Source organism: Choloepus didactylus, chromosome 1 (assembly GCF_015220235.1).
Source record: "Choloepus didactylus isolate mChoDid1 chromosome 1, mChoDid1.pri, whole genome shotgun sequence".
Lineage (NCBI taxonomy): Eukaryota > Metazoa > Chordata > Mammalia > Pilosa > Megalonychidae > Choloepus > Choloepus didactylus.
In genome coordinates this window covers 182,720,658-182,740,378 of record NC_051307.1, presented here as the reverse complement: position 1 = coordinate 182,740,378, position 19,721 = coordinate 182,720,658, and the positions used below count along the sequence as shown (strand labels likewise).

General features: G+C 40.2%; 1 protein-coding gene across 5 annotated transcripts in view; it reads right to left on the bottom strand.

Annotated features, from left to right (window-relative positions):
- Nucleotides 1-19,721, bottom strand: part of TGFBR2 (transforming growth factor beta receptor 2) — a 97,027-nt gene that overhangs the window by 59,088 nt on the left and 18,218 nt on the right. For all 5 annotated transcript variants that reach the window (XR_005218392.1, XR_005218396.1, XR_005218398.1 and 2 more), the window contains one exon: nt 4,424-4,592. Coding sequence is in view for 1 of the 5 variants with exons in the window: in XM_037846434.1 (XP_037702362.1) it covers nt 4,424-4,592 (169 nt within the window). In the remaining 4 variants the exon portion in view is untranslated. The remainder of the gene's footprint in view (nt 1-4,423; nt 4,593-19,721) is intronic.

Genomic DNA, 19,721 nt, shown 5'->3' with positions numbered 1-19,721 from the left:
GGAGAGTGGCTAGAAAAAGAAAGGTTTCCTAGCTACCGAGGACAATTTAAACCTTCCATCTTAAATGTGCTGGAAAGTTCACACTGCATCCCTAGTTTATTTGGCAGAATCAGGTTTATGTCTAACTAACCTGTCCTCAAAGAGTGTGCCTGCCAAAACAGTCACATTTCCTCTGTGTTGTCTTATTTTGTATTTTGCTGGGCCCCAGAGCACAGTGTGAGACATATTCCGTGTCAACAACTAGCTCTGCTGAGAAAAAGGGAAGGAGCTTCCTAGATGAAAAACTAAAGCTTCCTGAATTCCAGGAGGGAACAATAGAGAAAAAAAGAATTAAAACTCATGGGAAAGAATTGCAGGGTGTTCTCCATTGACAGCTTGGTGAAATATTTTATGTTATCACAAACTAATTACTTCTACATTTATTACCTCTTCATATGACACATTTGGACCCTAATTGAGCTAAGGGCTCAGAGAATCTCTCAAGTGGCATTTTACCTTGGCCCTAGAAAATGCTCAGTTGGCTGTAAGTGTACATTACATTAAAAATGACATGATTAATGTTCAGCATTATAATTGGAAATGCCAAAATAAAAATCTGGCATCCTGAGAAAAGTGCATTACTTCTCTGCCTACTTTCCTCTGCTCCCCTCACAAACTTTCCATCTTGGATAACTCTGTTCAGTAGCAAGATGGGCTTGACAGCCTCCCTCCCATCTCTGCCATTTTCAGATGCCTGCTGACCTGAGTGGTATTCTCTACAACTAGAGGCAGAGCATAGGGAGGGGCTAATTAGTCCTTAAATGACATGATAGATTCAATCTGTTTTGAAGTGTAAACTTCCTAGGGGAAGGATTCTGAGTACATGCAGGAGTGCATACATGTGCCAACACGTGTGTGCACACACACATACACTCACTGCTCACAGCAAGAAAATGGAAGGTAGGCTGGGAGCAAAGAGCATCTAAGATATAGCTGCCATCTGGAAAGGGGGCAGGGTCATACCCACAAGGGAAGGAGCAACTTTGACTAGTCCCACCTTCTCGGTGCCCAATTCAAGGACACTAAAGAACAAAATGTTAACAAGGGGATTGGGTTTGGGGGTGAGGATAGAACAGCCTAACCAGGAATAGAGTCCGTGTTTATGACATCCATGCTGCCCAGAGTTGACTCAGGCATGTGTGCCCCTCAGTGAAAGAGCTCAAGGGTCAAGGGCTGCAGCTAAAACTCGAGCCAGCTCAGGAAGAGAAACTTCTTGCTGAGCAGGCCCCTACTGTTAAAGGAAGAGTGACAATCAGAATCCAACTTTAGGGTGGTTAACGGGGAACTAAATGAAATTTACATAGACATCATCACTCAACAAAAGCTGTATATTTAAAAACCTACCTCCTTAATCCGAAAGCTGTCATACTTCCTTTGTAAAACCTGTGGCTGTGGTCCAAGAGTGTCCTCCCTTATTGCCCCGATAGTAGTGTGTGGTGTGTGTGTGTGCGTGCGCGCGCGTAGGTGTGTATGACAATGAATTAGGGTTGTTTGTTTTGTTTTTGATGACAAAATGAAGGCATACTGAATCCTCTATGCTCCCAGGGAAAAGCATGAGGCCTTTCATGAAGCTTCTAGAGGCCAAGGACTGGGATTAGGAAAGAATTGTGAGCCATGAAGAAAAGCTGTTCCATAATCATTCAGCAGCTCTTGCAGAGGCTGAGACACACAAAGGCTCTCCTGCCCTCTTGCCTTCTACTTCCCAGCTGCATAGAGAACTAAATTCACACAGAGCAACTCAACAATAATATTCAGGTCTCCATAAAGCCCTTAAGTGCTTTCTCCACTCACTCCTGTAACAGCGCCCCCTGCCAGGCAGAGCTAACTTCACAAAATATCTTTGGATATAAAATAATGAAATCAATTCAGACTTTACTTTTGCCCTGCTCTAAGTCACTGAAGAAGTCATCAAAAACCACAGTAATGAAATTAATTTTGGTTTCAAAATATTTCTATCCTTGGAAAGAACTTAAGCATTTTACATGGAATGGGTATATAACAGACAGTCGAGTGAATGAATGGAGGAGTGAATGAATGAATTGGTGTATGAATGAAAAGAACACTAAAAGTACTATCACGGTAGAGCTTCTCAGTTTCCACAATTGGTGATTATCTTAAAAATAGCCTACTATCTTAGTTTGGGTACTGAGTTAGAGGTTCTGAGGTTTCTATGCAGGAAGATTTTTGGAGATGAACCTGTAAGGGATTGAAAAATGCAGAAATGCACAGAGGGAGAAGTTGAACTGCAGTGCAAATTGCAACAGATGCCTCAGCTGATCCTACAGAAGCTCTGAAACTGGGATGGCCTTTCAAGGTTGTCTCAAATTGAGGCAAAGTGGTCAGGCTTTTGTACCTCTGCATCAACCAGTCATGGGGTGCTGGCTGCCCCTGAGGAGAGGGCAACATTGAATGAAGCAGCTTCCTTCAGTGGAGGGACTTGGGGTGAGCCTTCAGAAGCCAGCGTTCCCACTCCCAGCAGCTGGGGGAGTGAATACTTTGCTTGGAAGGAGGATCTGGGAGGCACACCAGTGCATCCACTCCACTTCTCTTACTCATTATCTACGCTCCCACAACACAGGAGTGTTTGTTTTTGCCAAAACTGGTAAAAGTAGCATTCACTATATTTACTCTTTAGAGTGGGGATACAGGGGATGGGGAGGTTTCCTCTCCTATACATGATCACATTTTTTGAGAGTAGCAAAGACTCTATTCCAGAGAGATGTGATTCACATTCAATAATTTGGACTTGTATTATGAGTCAGGGAGAAAAACGTCTTAATTAAAGAGTCTCTTTTCTGTAGCAGAAGTAAGCTCTCACGTAACACTTGGTGTTTAAGTAAAGACATCAGTGGAGAACAGAACCATAGAAGGAAGTCATTGAGGTCATCTGGTCTGGTGTTAATCTTTCCTGAACTTTTCTGAACTCATCCAGTCTTTACTGAACCTTACTTGACTCTTCCAGAGAAGGAAGCCTGTTCCACTGTTGGGAAACTATGATTGTGGAAATGTTTCAAGTTCTACCGAGAAAAAATCTGTCGCACAGGTTTTATGACCTCTTCTTCTGCCCTTTGGAGTTATGAAGAACAAGTTTATCATATTTTCCATCAAAGAGCCCCTCAAGTATCTGTCATCAAATCTTGTGTCCTCTCTTCTAGCAGACTACCCATGTCTACTTGCCTCAGCTGTTCCTCAGATGGCATGTGTTCCAAACCTCTACCCACACTAGCCCCTTTCCTCTGAACACACTGTCTGTCAAAACCTTTCTTCAAAAGCATCTCCCAGAACTAGACGTGAATGAGGCAAGCTGTCGTGACAAGTCTTTGTTGTTAATTTTCCTTTAGTTCTTAAGAAACCAGTTCTGCAAGGCTCTCAGAACTATCAAGGCTAACTATATGTGGTCTGCAGGAAGTCTCAAAAGACTTGTTCCCAACAAAAAGGGGAAAGAGAAGATATTCAGATTTATATTTTTGTTTGCCAGCTGGCCAGGAGACATATAGGTTTTTTGTTTTTTTTTTAAAAGAACCGATATGTTCAAAATATCAGAACAAGTCTGCAAAATGTTACATCTCATTAATCTACTGAAAGAGATAAATTCATATATTTTCATAAAATTGGAAATCTTTTCAAGATATTTTTCTTTTATCTCTTGCCCATGCACCCAATCTGTAACTGTAAGTTAACTGGATGTTTCATGAGTGCCGATTGTGTATATATAAAGAACTATATTAGGGCTGAGCGTGTGGTGGCGGTGGGGCATAAGAGAGAAAGAGAAAGACTGAGAATAAGAGTGAGAGTGAGATAAAGAGGGTGGGGGGAGAGAAAGAGAGAAAGAGAGAGAGAGGAGACTTTGATCCAAGAAAAAGATGTAGTGTGAAGCCAAATGGATACACAAGTCATGTAACCAGAGCTTCTGACTAAGGAATGAGTTCTTTCTCTGGTTCCCCAAGTGCTTCCCCTTTCTTGCCAAGTGTGTTTGCCCTTTCCAACAGCCCACCCTTCATCTCCTCTCCTTCTCCACAATAGAACCGAGACTGTCTCAGGAGAGAAAAGCTCCCAGTGTCACTATGGGGCACTGAGAAGGTGTCAGTTAAGTGACTAGAAAGTAGCAAAATCCCTCTTCTTGATGTAAGGAAAGGTCCCCAGATTTGTCACACGTATGAAAAGGTCACCTTACATACTGTTACACAACCCACATAGGTGTGCATTTGAGAATTCAGATCATCCTTGGAAAGCTACATTTAATAATTGAAAGTGCGATGGTCTGAAAGAAGGGAAATGGGATGGGTATCCATGCTTAGGAGATGGAGACACACTTTATGCACCATGAGCATGCATTACTTATAAAAAGGGGAAAAGAGAGAAAGGTTTCTTAAAAGGCTCTTACCATACAGCCACGCAGACCTCGTGTGGTTTCTCACAGATGGATGTGATGCTGCAGTTACTCATGCAGGACTTCTGGTTGGTACAGGTGGAAGATCTCACATCACAGAATTTACACAGTTGCCGCAACCTGACTGCACCATTGTTGTCAGTGACCATCATGTCATTGTTAACTGGGGGGAAGAGAAAGATTCATTAAATAATTATACAACCATTATGCAGCCTGCCAATGAATTCCTGAAGATGTTACAAAATTCCAAATGAACTTGATGCCAAGAATACAGAAAAAGAAAAAAAAGAAAAAAAAAAAAACAACCCTTCCCATCAGATTAGAAATTTCTCTCATGTATGTAATTTGTAATGAAAGACATTGTACAGTGGTGATGGGGAAGTGGTATTGGGGGGTTGAGTAACTTCTTGCTTTTGTCAATGATTATCATAGGGTCCTCTTCCTACAAAAATCTTTTCAAGAAACATATATAGGCCCAATGAATCGTACTGGTGCTGGGAACACAATGAAAATTACCCTTAAGGAAACTGTAGATTAACTGGCTGAACAGACAAGAAAACACAACAGGACAGGGTAATCTAAAATAGAGGGAAACATAGGGGATGTGGGAGGCAGACAAGAGCCATTGCCCAGATGGGCAGATAGAGTTCTTGATGAAGCAGAGTCATAAAGCACAAAAAGGAGTTGGCCAGCTCAATGGAGAAACCATCAGAGAGGCAAGATGTTGCCATCATTTTCCTGACTTAACACCCAAAAGAGCTATAAGGGTCTTCTTGGTAAGGGGCTGGCTCTACTGACTCCTCTCCATTGCATTAAAGTAAACAGTATATTAACCAACACTTACTGAGTGTCTTCTAGACCCAATACCAAGCCAGTGCTTGGTATTGTGGGATTATGAAGGCAAAGCAAAGCTGAGTCCCATCTCAAGGACTTGCCTCCTGCTCCTCTCTACCACATCCCTTTCACTCCTCCTTTACTCCTTACTCATTACCTTTTAGAACACATGGGCCTTTCCTGGAGAAAGCCAAGTTCCTTCCTTCCTCAGCCTTTTACTTGCTATTCCCTTTGTTTGATTTTGCTTACTTTTCTGGTCTTTGGTTAAATGTCACCTCTTCATTCTTGAGTAACCAACAACTAACTACCACAGGACTGTTTTATCTTCCACACAATCTCAATCACTTAGTTTCTTATAGTTCATCCACCAAAATGCAAGCCCATGAGACTATCTCCTCAAGACTTTATCCACCTGGTTTATACACTCTATCTTCAGTGCCCAGAAGAGGATCTGTCACATAGAAAGAGTCCAAAAATATTTGTTGCATGAATGAGTAAATGGATGAACAAATAAAGGAATAAATGCAATTAGTTCAGATTTGGCCCTTTATAGCAAGTGAGAAAGGATATAGGACTTCTTTGCCCAAATTAACAGGGGAGTATGATCATGAAGGCAATACTCATACACATTCATTCAAATAAAATACTGAAGATAGACTATTCATTGCAACACACATGCTGCATGCTGAGGCAATAAAAAAGGCTTAATATTCCTTTCCCCATCCTTTTCCTCAGTGAGATCCCATTTCCACTGGCAATGGTGGTAATTAAAGGCATGCATTTGTAGAGTCAAGTGAATTAAGATGAGGCTACTATGCAGTCAATCAACAAACATGAAAAACTTGCATTTATACACTAGATGAAGAAAAATTAAGCATCACAGGTGGCCTGCAACCAGTGTTTCACTGTTAGGAAGTTGGGAGGTGTGCTGTTGGAGGCACCAGTGTTGGAGGACACAGGAGAGAACCTCTTCATCTTTGCACAGGGTTAAGAGTGCTCCTCCCTAAAGCCAGGGGAACTGCCCAATGCCTTCTACAGTCGCTCCCTGTTCTGTGAATTTTAGATTTCTGTCATGGATAGTTTACTGTGCCACACAACTCTCTTTGTTACTTGGGCACAACACCTGTTTCCTGGGTGTCTAAAAATATAAACACACATAAATTTAAGATTTGCTTTCTTGTGGCAACATTAAATATAGAAGAAAAAAATAAACCCATTCATCCCGCCCAGGCCTGAAGTTCATTTCAGGAAGTGTATTTTTAGGTAACAAACTATTTTGAAATTCTCAGTGTCTCCCAGGCCAAGAGCTCTATGCTTAGCTAAAAATACAGACAGAAATGCTCTCTGAACCTTGCGTTAAATTTGGGACTAACACAAAAATGCATATATATTTTTTTCCACAATGGTTAGATTTGGATCGATTTGCAAAACAACCAAATTTAACTTTTAGTTTTCCCTATATTTGACATAGCAAAAAGAAATTGGGCTGCCTTTTTTATTTGACCTTTATGTGCATGTGTCTATGTGTGTGTGTGTGTGTGTGTGTGTGTGTATGGTATGTGTCAGACAAACATCTATTTGCTTGTTAGACAGCTTTACTGTTCTCAAACTTTTCAAACTTTCATGACTTGAAATTCAGCCTTCCAGCATTTTAGGATTTTAGGCTAAATGAGTGGTTCTCAACTTTGGTGGCATGTTGGAATATATTGGGTGATTAGTTAAAAAATAGTGTAGCTTGTTTCCCACCCCAGATATTTTGATTTAATTATTCTGGAGGGTGCCCTGGGCATCAAGGTATTTAGAAGCACCACAGATGATTCTAATGTGCAACAAAGGTTGAGAACCTTGACCTGAAATCAGTTGAAAAAACACAAGCACAAAACAAAACAAAACCACACACACACACACACACACACACACACACACACACACACACAATGTATTTGACGGTGCAGGGCAGCCAAGAATGTCCTTGAGGAAACATGCACCTAAAGAAATGTGATTAACTGTTTCATGTCTCAGATAGAAAGAAGCCATTTCCAGACCAGTCAGTGTTTTTCTAGCAAAAGCTATGAAGTGTGAGAGAAGCGACACAAGTCAGGAGTGATAGGAAAGAAAGAAAAACTGATGAGACTGGTGCTGGAAGCAGCAGTGGCAGACCCAGTTGTGGTAGCAAGTATAAGTGATTTTGGTCTGATGCCTGCCAAAGACAAAGAATCAATAGAGAAGAGAAAAAAGAGGGCCACACACACACACATACACACACGAAAGGGCTAATGAGTTGCACACCTAAGGGGGCACCATTCATGCTCCTGTTTGTGCAAAAGATGCCCCTGGAGATGTGCAGGTGTACAAAGTGTGCTGACTTACAGAGAGGTCCTGGAAGAGAACACGTGTCCATTGAATTTTTAGGAAAAAGGCAAACAGCCAAGTATACTCTGTACTTCTGCATATGAGGGAGGGAAAAGGGGAGTGTACAAAGGGAATTTACCCTCATGGAGCACTTACTTGTGACTGTTTGCTTATATAACCTCAAAAGTACCCAGTGAGGAAGGTCTCATTTTTTTTCCCTCATTACAGCAAAAGTTACCACTGCTAAGGCCAACAGACTTTTTAGCATTTTTATTTTAATTGGAAAGCCTTTTAATCTCACTACAATTCACCATCAGCCAGCCACTCCCTATTAGCTGACCCCAAGAGGCTCCCCAGCTTAACAATTCCTGCTGGCCCTGAAGGCACATGCATTTTCCTCCGGCTTTAAGCCCCCGGTGCTCTTTGCACTACACAATATGGGCCCCCAAGAATGTTGTAAATACATACATAGAGAGAGATGGAGTTACCTTCAGAGGACAAAGTGACTTAACCTTTTTGGGGGTGTCTCTCCTCACTAATTTTGCTAAAAATCTTTATGAACCTGCTTCACAAAAACGCAAATACAAAATTTTGCTCATAATTTCACAGGGTTCACAGATGCCTTAAAGGCCCATAAGTCCCAGCTGAAAAATTTCAAGCAGCTGCCAGAGTCCTCAAGAGTCACTGATAACATGCTAAGCAGTATACTGCTAATCATAGTGGGGTGGAGGGCTGGGGAGCTGGGGGAGAAAGGGGATGATGGTCATTCACTGTATGCACAATTACTCTGTGCATTTCATTCCACAGGGAAAGATGAGCCCAGTTATGAACCCCAGGTATCGAACAACATCTCCGTATGTTCAGTTAATGTTGGTGAAGCCAAAGGAAAGGAAAGGGAAGTAAATGCATATATGTGAATAGGGAGGAATAAAGATATTATTTTAATACTTCTAGAATGTGATAGCACAACCAACTATAGCAAACCCTAACCCAACTTCAAAATTACTTTCAATTTAGGTTGTTAAATTACTGTCCCCCGTGTCTTTAGCTAAGGTGTTCTCATGTTAAGGCAATGTGTTTTAATGCCTGTAGATCCTCTGTGAGCAGATGATGATCCTTAGAGAATTCTCTACCCATAACAGTCAAATTGCCTATCCATAAAGTTCTCTAGAAAGGGTTTCCAGCAAGAATGCCTCTCACCTAGAAATTCATTCCCTAAAGGAAGTGAACATGGTCAGCTCCTTCCAGCGTATGATAGTATCACATGGCCCATCATATTTCACTTCTCTTCACCATGAGTAATATCGGGACCGTCAGTCTAGGTCATACTGCCTTCCTCATTTTGACACATTTCCCCCAAACTCATCAGCTGGGGACAGAGGTTCCAGGTCTTGAGCATATAAATTAAGAGCTTAGCAGTGTCTATTTTTGGAACTGTACTGTTACCTTTGTTTGAAGATCAGAGATGAACAACCTAATAAGCTTTAGAGTTACTGCAAATAAATATGAGGAATCTGGGGTACCAATTCATAGCCCCTATCTTTGGAGTGGTGTCTACCTTTAGCTGAACTGTTAGACAAAATCTCAAGATTTCACAAATAATCCTGAACACTTTGCTAGAAATAGATGCATGTATCTTTGAATTCATGCATCTATCTACTGTTGTTTTGTGGTATAATTTGGGGACCACTTAAGAATTCATTTATCCTACAAACACCCATGGATGTCTTGCTTAATACCATGTATTTCACAGCAGAACCATTAAAATTGATACAACTAAATGTAGGTGCTCAGAGAACAATAAATGGTAACTGATGACTAGAACCACCAATGCCTTAGAGAAGTGCAACTCAAATGGTAATGTGTACAACAATCCCTCAGGAATATTGTTAACCTGACAGGCCCCGGGTGGAAGCTGACATTCTGTTCCCAGGGGATATCAATGCTTTAGTCCATCACACACTGAGTAGGAGGGCTTTGGAGAACCCAGTTTTGACTTGCCATTATTTCTCTTTCTCCACTCATTTTGAATCTAGAAAAATTCAATACCTATTTCTCACGTTTTTACAGGCATTTCTCATCTTACGATTTTTTCCATCTGCTTTTCTCTTGAATTTAGCCCCTCAGACAATCAAGGGCCCTGAGGCGCTGGCCACCATATGGACCCGGAATTGAAAGACATGTTCTCTGAAAGAAGGTTTTAATTGCAGTTGGCATTTTGGAGCCAGACACTGCAGCAACCATCTGGCAGAGAACCGCCTTGGTCTGTGATGCTGGCAAAAAAATACCCCACGGCCCTCGAGACCAGGTGGGACAAGTCTACTGGCCTGTCACACACATGCTCCCTGTCAGAAAAGAGAAGCAAGTCAAGCAACCTAAGAGGATACTCTGCGTTACAATTCACGAAAGACATTCCCAAGCAATTGCCTCCCTCATCAAATACTTTGGACAATTACAAACAACAAAAAATACCTCATGATTATGTCAAAGAGCATTGACATTTTAGGAATATTCCCTGCTTCAACATCTATTGCATAATTGAAACTCATAAAGAACCTGCCTTATAAATCCTGATTTGTATACAGTAAGTGCTCAATAAATGCCAGAAGAATTAATGCCATTTTATGAAATCAATGTCAATGCTTGCTGGAAACAAATGGTATATCCTACAAGTTCTCTATGCTGTTGTGTAGTTCCCTTACAAATCACTAAAGAATAAAGACTTTAAAACCAAAGGCATGTCAACCTCATTGCTAATAAGAGAAATGCAGGTTAAAAATGCAGATCATTTTTCACCAGTCTCAGACTAGTAAAGAGCAACAAGTCCGATAATACAGTGGGTTAGGCAAGGTGTGGGGAAACAGACCCTCACAAAGCTGGTGCGGTGTAAACTGGTATAACTTCTCTAGGGTATATGCCAAAACTACAAATGCAAATAGCATTTTGCCTAGCACTTTCCCTTCTAAGAATAAATGACATTCACTGGTAAATTAATTGCAGCATTGTTTGTAAGGGTGAAAGATTGCAAACAACCTAAATGTTCATCAATAGAGAACTGCTAAAAACAAATTACGCAATATCCAAAAGCAGAACACAAAGAAATGGTTAAAAAGTGGGAGGCAGCTCCATATGGATATCTTTATAAGGGTTGGTATCCAAGCTATAGCATTCAATGAAACAAGCAAGGTGCAAACCATGCTAGCACTGGATAGCTTCTATTGCCCCTCAAGATCTGCTCTTTGTCACCTACCTCTCTGCCCCAGAAGACTGAACTTGACAGCCTACATCAACTGGCTGCCTCACCCTCAAGTTTTTGTTAGGTTTGGCCAATGAGGAGAACCAGCAGTATATAAGAGGAGAGGGCATTTGAGGTATTGGCTACTCTGGTTACCTTCCTGTGGGGTTTTATCCAGCCAGCTGTGTCCTTCAACTAAAGGGCCTGTCAACTAAGGGACATTCCACTGCAGATGGAGGCCCTGTCCTTGCCCCTTTGGGCCTAGAGGGTCAAGACAGCTATCATTAGTCCCAGGGAACTGCACTGTCACCTGAGGTTTCCTCACACCCTTTCCACGCCTTTGTAAATAGTCCCTGAGCTAAACCCTCCTCAAATCATCCTAACTTGAGTGTGCCATCTGTGTGCTGCTGGAACTCTGGCTGACACAGCCTGTTTGTGTATTTGTGTGTGCATGTTTTATGTAGAGCATATTCTTGTATATACACTCTATCTCTGGGAGGAGATGCCAAAAAGTGGGAATGTTGTTTGACTGTATATGGAAAATGAACCAGGAAACAGAAACGGAGAAGAAACATCTTACTTCATGCCCTTCTGTCATTTTTAAATTCTCTACCATGTAAATGTACTACTTAATAAAAAAATTAACAAGTGTTAAAAACCTTGTTTTCACTATTTTGTAGGTAATTGAGAATGAACTGGAGGAGGGGTATGTGCATGTGTTGATGTGGCTGTTTTCCCACTAATTTGACTTTGTCCAGCTGAGGGACCTTAGCTTTGGGGATTAGGTTTCAGTACCCTTTCTGGCACGACTTTGTTTTCATAGTTTACTATGCATTGCTTTAGGCAAGCTGGGTAAACAAAAATGTATATTCACCAAACAGGTAAATTAAGGATTAAAGGATGATTATTCATGTTTCAAAGGGATTTATCCAACAAGGTGCTTCAAATTGGAAACTTGACTTTGCCTTAAAACTATGACTTTAAAAAAATTGATTTGCAAGGACATTTTAAAGAAACTGTTTACAGAATGAAACAAGTTGTAGCTGAAGGGAAAAGTAATTGGCTTTTTTCAGTGACAAACATAAAATAACTGAGCTGGAGTTTCAATTACATCATTCCCTATTTAACATTCCCAACCCAAATACATCCAAATAACTCCCAAATATACCCATTCTGCTTTCTTGCTTATTCCTGAATTTCTTGGACCACTGAGGAATGAAGTGCAGTTTGAGTTCTCCAAACACTTGCTGAGTTTGTCTTTTCTGGGGGGCCTATGTCCCAGAATCAGGTCACATACTAAGAGACAAAAACCAAACATTTAAAATGGCTCTTGCAGTTGGAAATATCTGTATTTTTGCCAAAGGGAGTAGTTCAAATTCTAGCACTTTTGCCATATTCAAAAAACTGAAAGGATTTTAGCTCTCTCAGTCACCTTCCTTCATCTTTAATAGGGACCATGTGGAAAAAATTCACTTCTGAAAGCTAGGAAGACAGGAACAGTTTGTAGAGAATGCCCTCATCAATGCTTGTCAATTTTAATTTCTTATAAACAAAGTACATGTAAATAGTGCATTTATCTAGCAAATCCTAACTTTAGAGACTGCAAGAGGAGCCAAGAACCAGGAGCATGTAGGGTCTGAGACAAAGGAAAAGAGGAAATCAGTTGAAAAAACTGGTTCATATCAATGCAAATGGGATGGTAAATCAGGTTGGGTAGTATGTAGCACTATTTTACGAACTTTCAAAATAATAACTTCTGCTGGGAAATGCTTTTAAAGTTGGTATTTTACATAAAGAGATATCAACTGAGAAAACAATGCTCTCTCAGTTGGTATGAGAGGGACAGTGTGCTGTAGCAACAAGGAAAATACCCAAAGATTAATACAATTAATCTCTCTTGGTAACAGTCAAACACTGTAAATGACACAGTCTGATATAGACAAGATAATGAGTGCACAATTTATGGAGTTTTATAACATTCTAATGAGGCTAAAATAATTTGTTACTTACCAGAAAAATTAGTTTACATAAACAAATATGTATTATTCATCTGCTTTGTGAGGGGCTTCATATTAAACCTTTGTGGAAAGGGTGGCCAGTGAAAGACACAGTTCCTTTCCTCAAGATGCATACATTCTTACAGGGAATGAAAGACTTGTACAAAAATAATTCTTATCCAAAGAGTTCTGGAAATGGAGAAGGTCTAAATGAAGTTGTGGTTTTGTAAATAAGTTATTCAGTTACGATTTAAACAAGACTTTATCTTATAGTGTTGAGATAGCTTAACGCAAAATGTAAAAAATAAAAATAAAACAAACAAAATCTAATAATAAATAAGGGATTTTTTTAAAGGTAGCAACTATTAGAGAATCAGAAAACAGGCACCTGAAATAAACCATTTGCTGCAACTAAACACAGAATTTGGTCTGAATTATCAATTGCCCATGAGATCAGGCTTTTCACTGTTCAACTTCTCTTTAGAGGCTTTTCTCTCTTTCTTCAGTGCTACAAGTGTCCGGAGCTATGCAAAGTGCCTGGAAGGTTATTTATTCACTTAGAGTTTTGTTATAAATATGTGAAAACATTGGTCAAAGCAGATGATTCCCATAGTCCCCCTTTCTAACAGGGCCAGAATACTACTGCACTCATGTGAGGTAGCTCTTTAAGGGTTGACACCATGAGGTTCAAGATGCTTGGTTGCGTTTAACTTAGGAGTAGATCCAGCTGGGACAAGCTAAAGCAGGGACTGCTCTGTGGGTGCATGAGCCAGTAATGCCAATGGATGTGTTCTGTTTGGCCTAAACTTTGTTTTTCAAATGTGAATCAAGTTTTAAAATTAAAAGATTTCACATGAAAACCTGGATTTCCAACTTCGCTTAAGAAAATAAAAAGTCAGCTGGAGGTGAGGTTTGGTGGCTCCATTCAGCTGGTGGACATATCCTCAAGTTTGCCTCAGCGTTGCCACTTCTTCTGGTCTCCTACCCACTGCCTGGCCCTGGGGCCATCTGAATTTTTAACATTAATACTTAATTAACCCATCCATTCAATTCTCTTTTCCACCATTGGAGTTTAACTGGAATGTAAAAATTCATGATTTAATTCTCTAATATGAGTATTTTTCTAATATAGATTTAATTTTCTAATGTGATTTTTCACATTTCAGTTCAAGGAAAAGAGCTGCTTAAAAATCACATGCATGTGGGATAATAATAGTAATTCCTGTTATTATTATCACCATTTATTGAATGGAGACAAAATGCCTGGTCTAGTACTAAGCGTTGTGATGATTATTTCACGTGCTCATCACAAGAAGCATGTAATTTTGTCATCAATGTTTTACAGATGGAGAAATTTAGGGCCAAAGAGGTGAAATAATTTATCCAAGGTCAGTGAGATTCAGCTAAAGAGAGACCGAGCCATATATCACACATTAGCTCCCAGCCTTCCTGATACTCAACAACAAAATAGGTATCTCCATTGTGAAAGTTTAAGAGCAGAGCTTTACAGGCATTCAAGTAGAATGCAAAGGCATTAGGCATAGCCTGTAGGAATGGAGGGGAGTGTGGAGGGGGCAAGGGAGCAGTAAGTTTCTTAAAAAAGTGGTTTGGTTTTGTGTGATTTCTTCACTTAGTGTAGGAGACATGCATAAGGAGGACAGCTTGAAATCTAAGAGTTTTGGTGTCAAAGACTTGAGTCTGAGTCCAGCTCGGCCAGGTGTTAGCTGTGTCTCTATGGACAAGCCACTTAACTTCTCAGAGCCTTCACTTCCTGATCTATGAAATGGTACCTCTTAGGAGCAAACATGCTTGCAATGCATGTAAAAACCATCTAGACGATACAAAGTGCCATGCGAGCACGCTCTTGTTAGAAAATTAACACAATGCAATGCTCTCTCCCACAAAGAAAATTACAGGAAAGGCATGACAAGAAAATCAAGAGTTTGGTATATCTATTCCTATTCAGAAGTTTGATGACTTCTCAAAAACCTTTCAGGAGATTTGAGAGGATAGCCAAATTGAAATATAATAATTATTTTTTATTAACACTCTGCTTCAAAGCTTTCAAAGAGATATAATGGAATAAATCATTGTTAAAATAAAAATCCCAAGAATGCTTAGGATGCTTAAATAATTTTAACCAACAAATAATTTAGTTTTAAAATATTGTTCAGAACCAGCTTAGGTTTGGCAAATAGACAGTAACTTGAGGATCAAATTCAATTTTCAAATCCTCTGCTGACTCCTGCCCAACATGTTATCAGGCAAGAGCTGATCTGCCCTGGCTTTGAGACACCTATTTGGCAACATGCTAATAAAATTAGTGAATTTGACATGCAGAGAAGGGGAGGCAATGAGGCGCCTTAGAATGTTGAAATAAAGTCATGTTTGGCTTTCTTTGCCGATGAGATAATCCCAGTACATTTCGATTGAGCTGAATGACAGAATTGGAGTATGTGAGCAACAATTTCATTATATTTTTAAAAAATTATCTAGTTAATAAGTGTCATGTGACATCTATATACATATATCTGTAAAGCAACGTTCTTTAATCTCCCCTCCTTGAGTCATTTCCTCATGTAAAAATTAATTCTGTAATACTGCTCTATGATTTGTACTGGAGGAGAATTCAGAGGTTGGAAGCAGAAACAAGTTGCAGGAGAAAAGGCTCTGTCTGGACCCACAGTGAGCTGGCTGTGTGCTCATGGCCAGTTCTGCAACCACTGTTTTCTGAACAGTCAAATGGGTGGGCTGAACATGCCGATCTTGAAGGTTTCTTTCATTTTTGAAAAATATTCACAATTCAACCCCTAAAAGGTCAAGAAAGCTGAATAATTCAAATATGCCCCAGCTTAGACCTGTCAGCCCTGGTTAAATAGAATGAGAACCTCTTCAGCTTATAAGAAAAACAGCTTCAGGACCATCAAGTATGTGCTACTTCATATTTTGTTTTGCTTGTTTGCTTTCCCTGCTAATTAGGAAACCCACTGTTTGAAACTTCTTAGTATGCTGTTTAGGTTCTACACCTCACATCCCCCCACCTCCACACACACACAAACCTAAACCTGATCACTGCAGCTGACTAGTCTTGCAAGAGCAAAGCTACACAGCATCATTTGCGCATCACATGGTCAGAAGGAAGGAAAATTATGGCAGGTGATGAAGGACCACTTTCCGTATAGCCCTTGTAGGCATTTCCTCTAATTTTACCAGGGATGTAGAGGAAATTCTGTTTGGGGGCAGAGACATTTACTGTAACAGTTTAAAACAACAACCTTTAGCATTAGAAGTGTTTATGTCTACTCAATGCATTCTCTAGGCTCAGCTTGAGTGATAAGTAATAATAAAAACAGTATTTTTTATCACTGCATACAAACATTCTAGTGCTTCATCAGTCTTGATTATGTCTGATGAATAGCTATGTAAGATTAGGATTATTGTTCACATTTTACAGAAGAGGAAACCACGTATGGAGGTTGGCACAGACAGCAGGCTATGAGCTGCATGAGGGCAGGACTGTCATCTTTCTTGCTCCCTCACAGATATTCCCAGATGAGGGTCTGGTCATTATAAGGGCTCACGAAATGCTGGTTGAAGAACTAAAAGCCAAATTTAAAGGTAGGCTCTTTCCACTATGACATCTATTCAAGGCTAATTTTCATCCCCCCAAATGCAAATGAAGGAAAAGAGGCATGGCCCATTTTAAGGAAATGAAAGTGGAAACCACTCCTAGTGTAGTTTCAGTGTTATATTAAAACAGTGATCCACTTCTAAAAGAATTTGGAGAGGTTTTAAATTCATTTGTAGCAGCCAAACTACCCCTGACTGGTGGGCGTAAGAGACGAAATAAAGGCACGTTCAGACTCACTTTGGTTTCTGAGATAACTCCAAAACCTACCCCTTCTTGTTTTTCAAGCAGAGGAAGTAAAATAAAAAAGAAACAAGTTTCAAGCATTGTTAAGGCTTTAAGAAAGGACAACAAAGGGCAGGAAATTTGAAACGAAATCTGAGAATCTGCCCTTAAACTGGGCAATTTTGCTTGTTTTCTCACACTGTGGTTGAGTGAGAAAGTGTGAGGCTGCTCTTTGCCCTTCCCGGGCATTACTCATTGCTGTGATGACCTTATTATTTGCAGTAAACAGCATAAAGGGTTCTGGTGAGATACGTAGCTGCAGTTTGTAGGATGTTACCTTCCAATGAGTGAAAAATCACTCCCTTCCAAGCCCTAAAAATCCCACTAAAATTGCTGAGAAGCAAAAGCAGCATTTACACAATGACGTTATTTGATTGTCACTGGGCTGTGGTAGAGTTAAGACAGATTCCAGCAGTCATTTTAATATGGAAAATGAGAACACAGAGCCCTTGAAATGTGTTCTTCTAACACAGTACTTGAATACAGTGGGCCCCTTCGATCTATGGGGAATGGTCACATTTGTGTACTGAAATAACAGCACCAAGGGAAAGACTGTAATAAATTATATACACTTTGAAACATTTTGAAATACCTTAGACTGGGAAGTCAAATTACAATGCTTTCTGCTCCTTAAGAAGAAGAGTTTATATGCAAGCTCTAACTTTGGCCCTTTCAATTTGTTCTCCCCTCAAAGAATTTTATTTATTCAACTATGAAATTAAGCCTACCTGGAGCTAGGGTGAGAAGAGAGATATATTAAATGCTGCATAACCCCAGAGGTGACGGAGAAAGTACATGCTCACTACAATTCACAAACTCTTATCCATCCTAGCATAGTCTTTTTGCCAACACCAATGGAGTTGCAGACTGGCCGTATTTCTTATGGATTCCAATGTAAAAGTATGTATCTAAAAATTATGACTCTTTTAAAGAGAGAAGTCAGGCTCGTGAGAGTCCATGGAGTTGGGGAAAGAGAAGAAGAGATGAAAAGCACACACTGGTTTTAGAGCATTTGTATTTACTGTCCCCTCTAGCTAGAATGTTCTCACCCCCAATATCCCCTAACTTACTCATCCCCTAACTTCATTGCAGTCTGTCCTCAAATAGCCCATCCTTGACCACTGTTTCTAAAATTACAAACACCTAGCATCCCACTCTGCCACTTAGTCCTCACAATAGTAGTCTAATCCTGTTTGTTGATTTGTGTACACGGACTTCTCTTAGCTCCCCTCTGTACTCCCAGAACCGGGAACACTGCCTGGCACATGGCAGTTGGTAAGCAGAAAATTCTCGCTGTTGCTGATAGCTTTCCATTTCCCTAAACCCTCCGAAGCCACAAATCACATCCCATCTCTTCAGTTCCATGAGAAACCTTCTACTCTTCTGATAAACCCTCCTTGTTTGTAAAATATTAATGCATATCTGCAGTTACAGAATAAGCAACAGGATATGCTCACAGAGGAAACAGGACAATAATAATAATAATAATAAAAAGACCTGTTGATCCCAAGTATGAGGTAGGGTGTGAAGAGTCAGGGAAGACTTTAAAAAAGGAAAATAAAAAAGCCCAAGGCTTAGTTAGTCAAAACTATCAGTAAAAGGAAGTCAGTTCAGATGCCAAGGAAGTTTCTTTCATGGGCATAGCTTGTTCCTGGAGGTGGAGGTCCATGGATCAGCCAAGAGAAGGCATTCCCTCAGGACACCGCACTGAAATCAAGCACCCCATCTGGAACCACTGTTTTTAATAAGACAGTCACTAGCACATATGGAGCTTTACAAACTTAAATTTAGATTAAACTTAATTTAAATTAGTAGAATCACAAATTCAGTTATAAGTTGCACAAGCCACATTTCAAATGCTTACTAGCTACATGTGGCCAGGGCAGATAGAAAACTTGAGCATCACAGAAAGTTCTATTGGACAACATTTACCTAAAGAAATCCAAAAAGACCTGGGTTCCTCAGCTTCCAGGTTATCTGAAAAAGAAGGCTACAAAGGACCCAGAAGGAGAAACAGGGCAGAGCTAGAAAGGAAATCACATTGGGAAGGGATTTGCCTACCGGCTTGTAACCAAAGTTCCATCCCAACTTCTTAAGGACGATGTATTGTAGTGTCATTGCTGAAGGAGAGACAGAAGACAGTTGGGGACAAGGACTAGAGTTCCACGGTGAACCCTCAAGCCGTGAGAGGCAGCAGCAGAAGCTCCCAGAAATGAAAGAAATGGACCAAAGCAGGGCTTGAACAAGTTGAAACCTGTAAAGGCTCAAGTCAGCTGGCACAGACTCTCAAAATGCAAATCCCTGTGCCTAAGATAAAAGACTGCTTAAAAGAAAAAAAAGTAAGGCTTATCTGCTTCCTAAGGTATCAAGTAATTCTTATTAAGCCTGATTTCAATGACTGAAATATAATGTAGAATTGAGGCACACAGATTGAGTTTCTAGCCAGAGCCCATATAAGCCTAAAGGAAGGAAATGTACATTTCAGGAAAAATATTGGTCTTTTTCTTTTTCTTTTCTTTTCTTTTTTTTTTTTTTTTTTTTTGAAGGATTTAAGTCACAGTATGCAAACCAAGGTGAGTTTCTAGATGAACATAGCAGAGAAGTGACCAATGGGAGAATTATTCACAGGGGAAAATCCCTCAGGAGGGCCCCTTCTGCTGGACTCTTTTGAGGGAAACTGAACCCAATTAAAAACATTCCTCCAGGGCAGATTTCCTCCAGGAGACTCCTACCTACCCCTTAAATTTCCTTTACCCACTATTTCCAGGAGGAATTGGAAGATTTTATAATCCCTGCCTTTCCAGGTGAAGATTAATGTTAGCATAGACCTTACACAAATTGCTCATGCACAAAATACTCTTTCCATAGCCCCTTAAGATTAAAATTAAAAACACAGTCCACAAACGAGGCCTGGCTGGATCCTCCTAGAACAAAGTATTACAATTACAGTGCATCACCAAA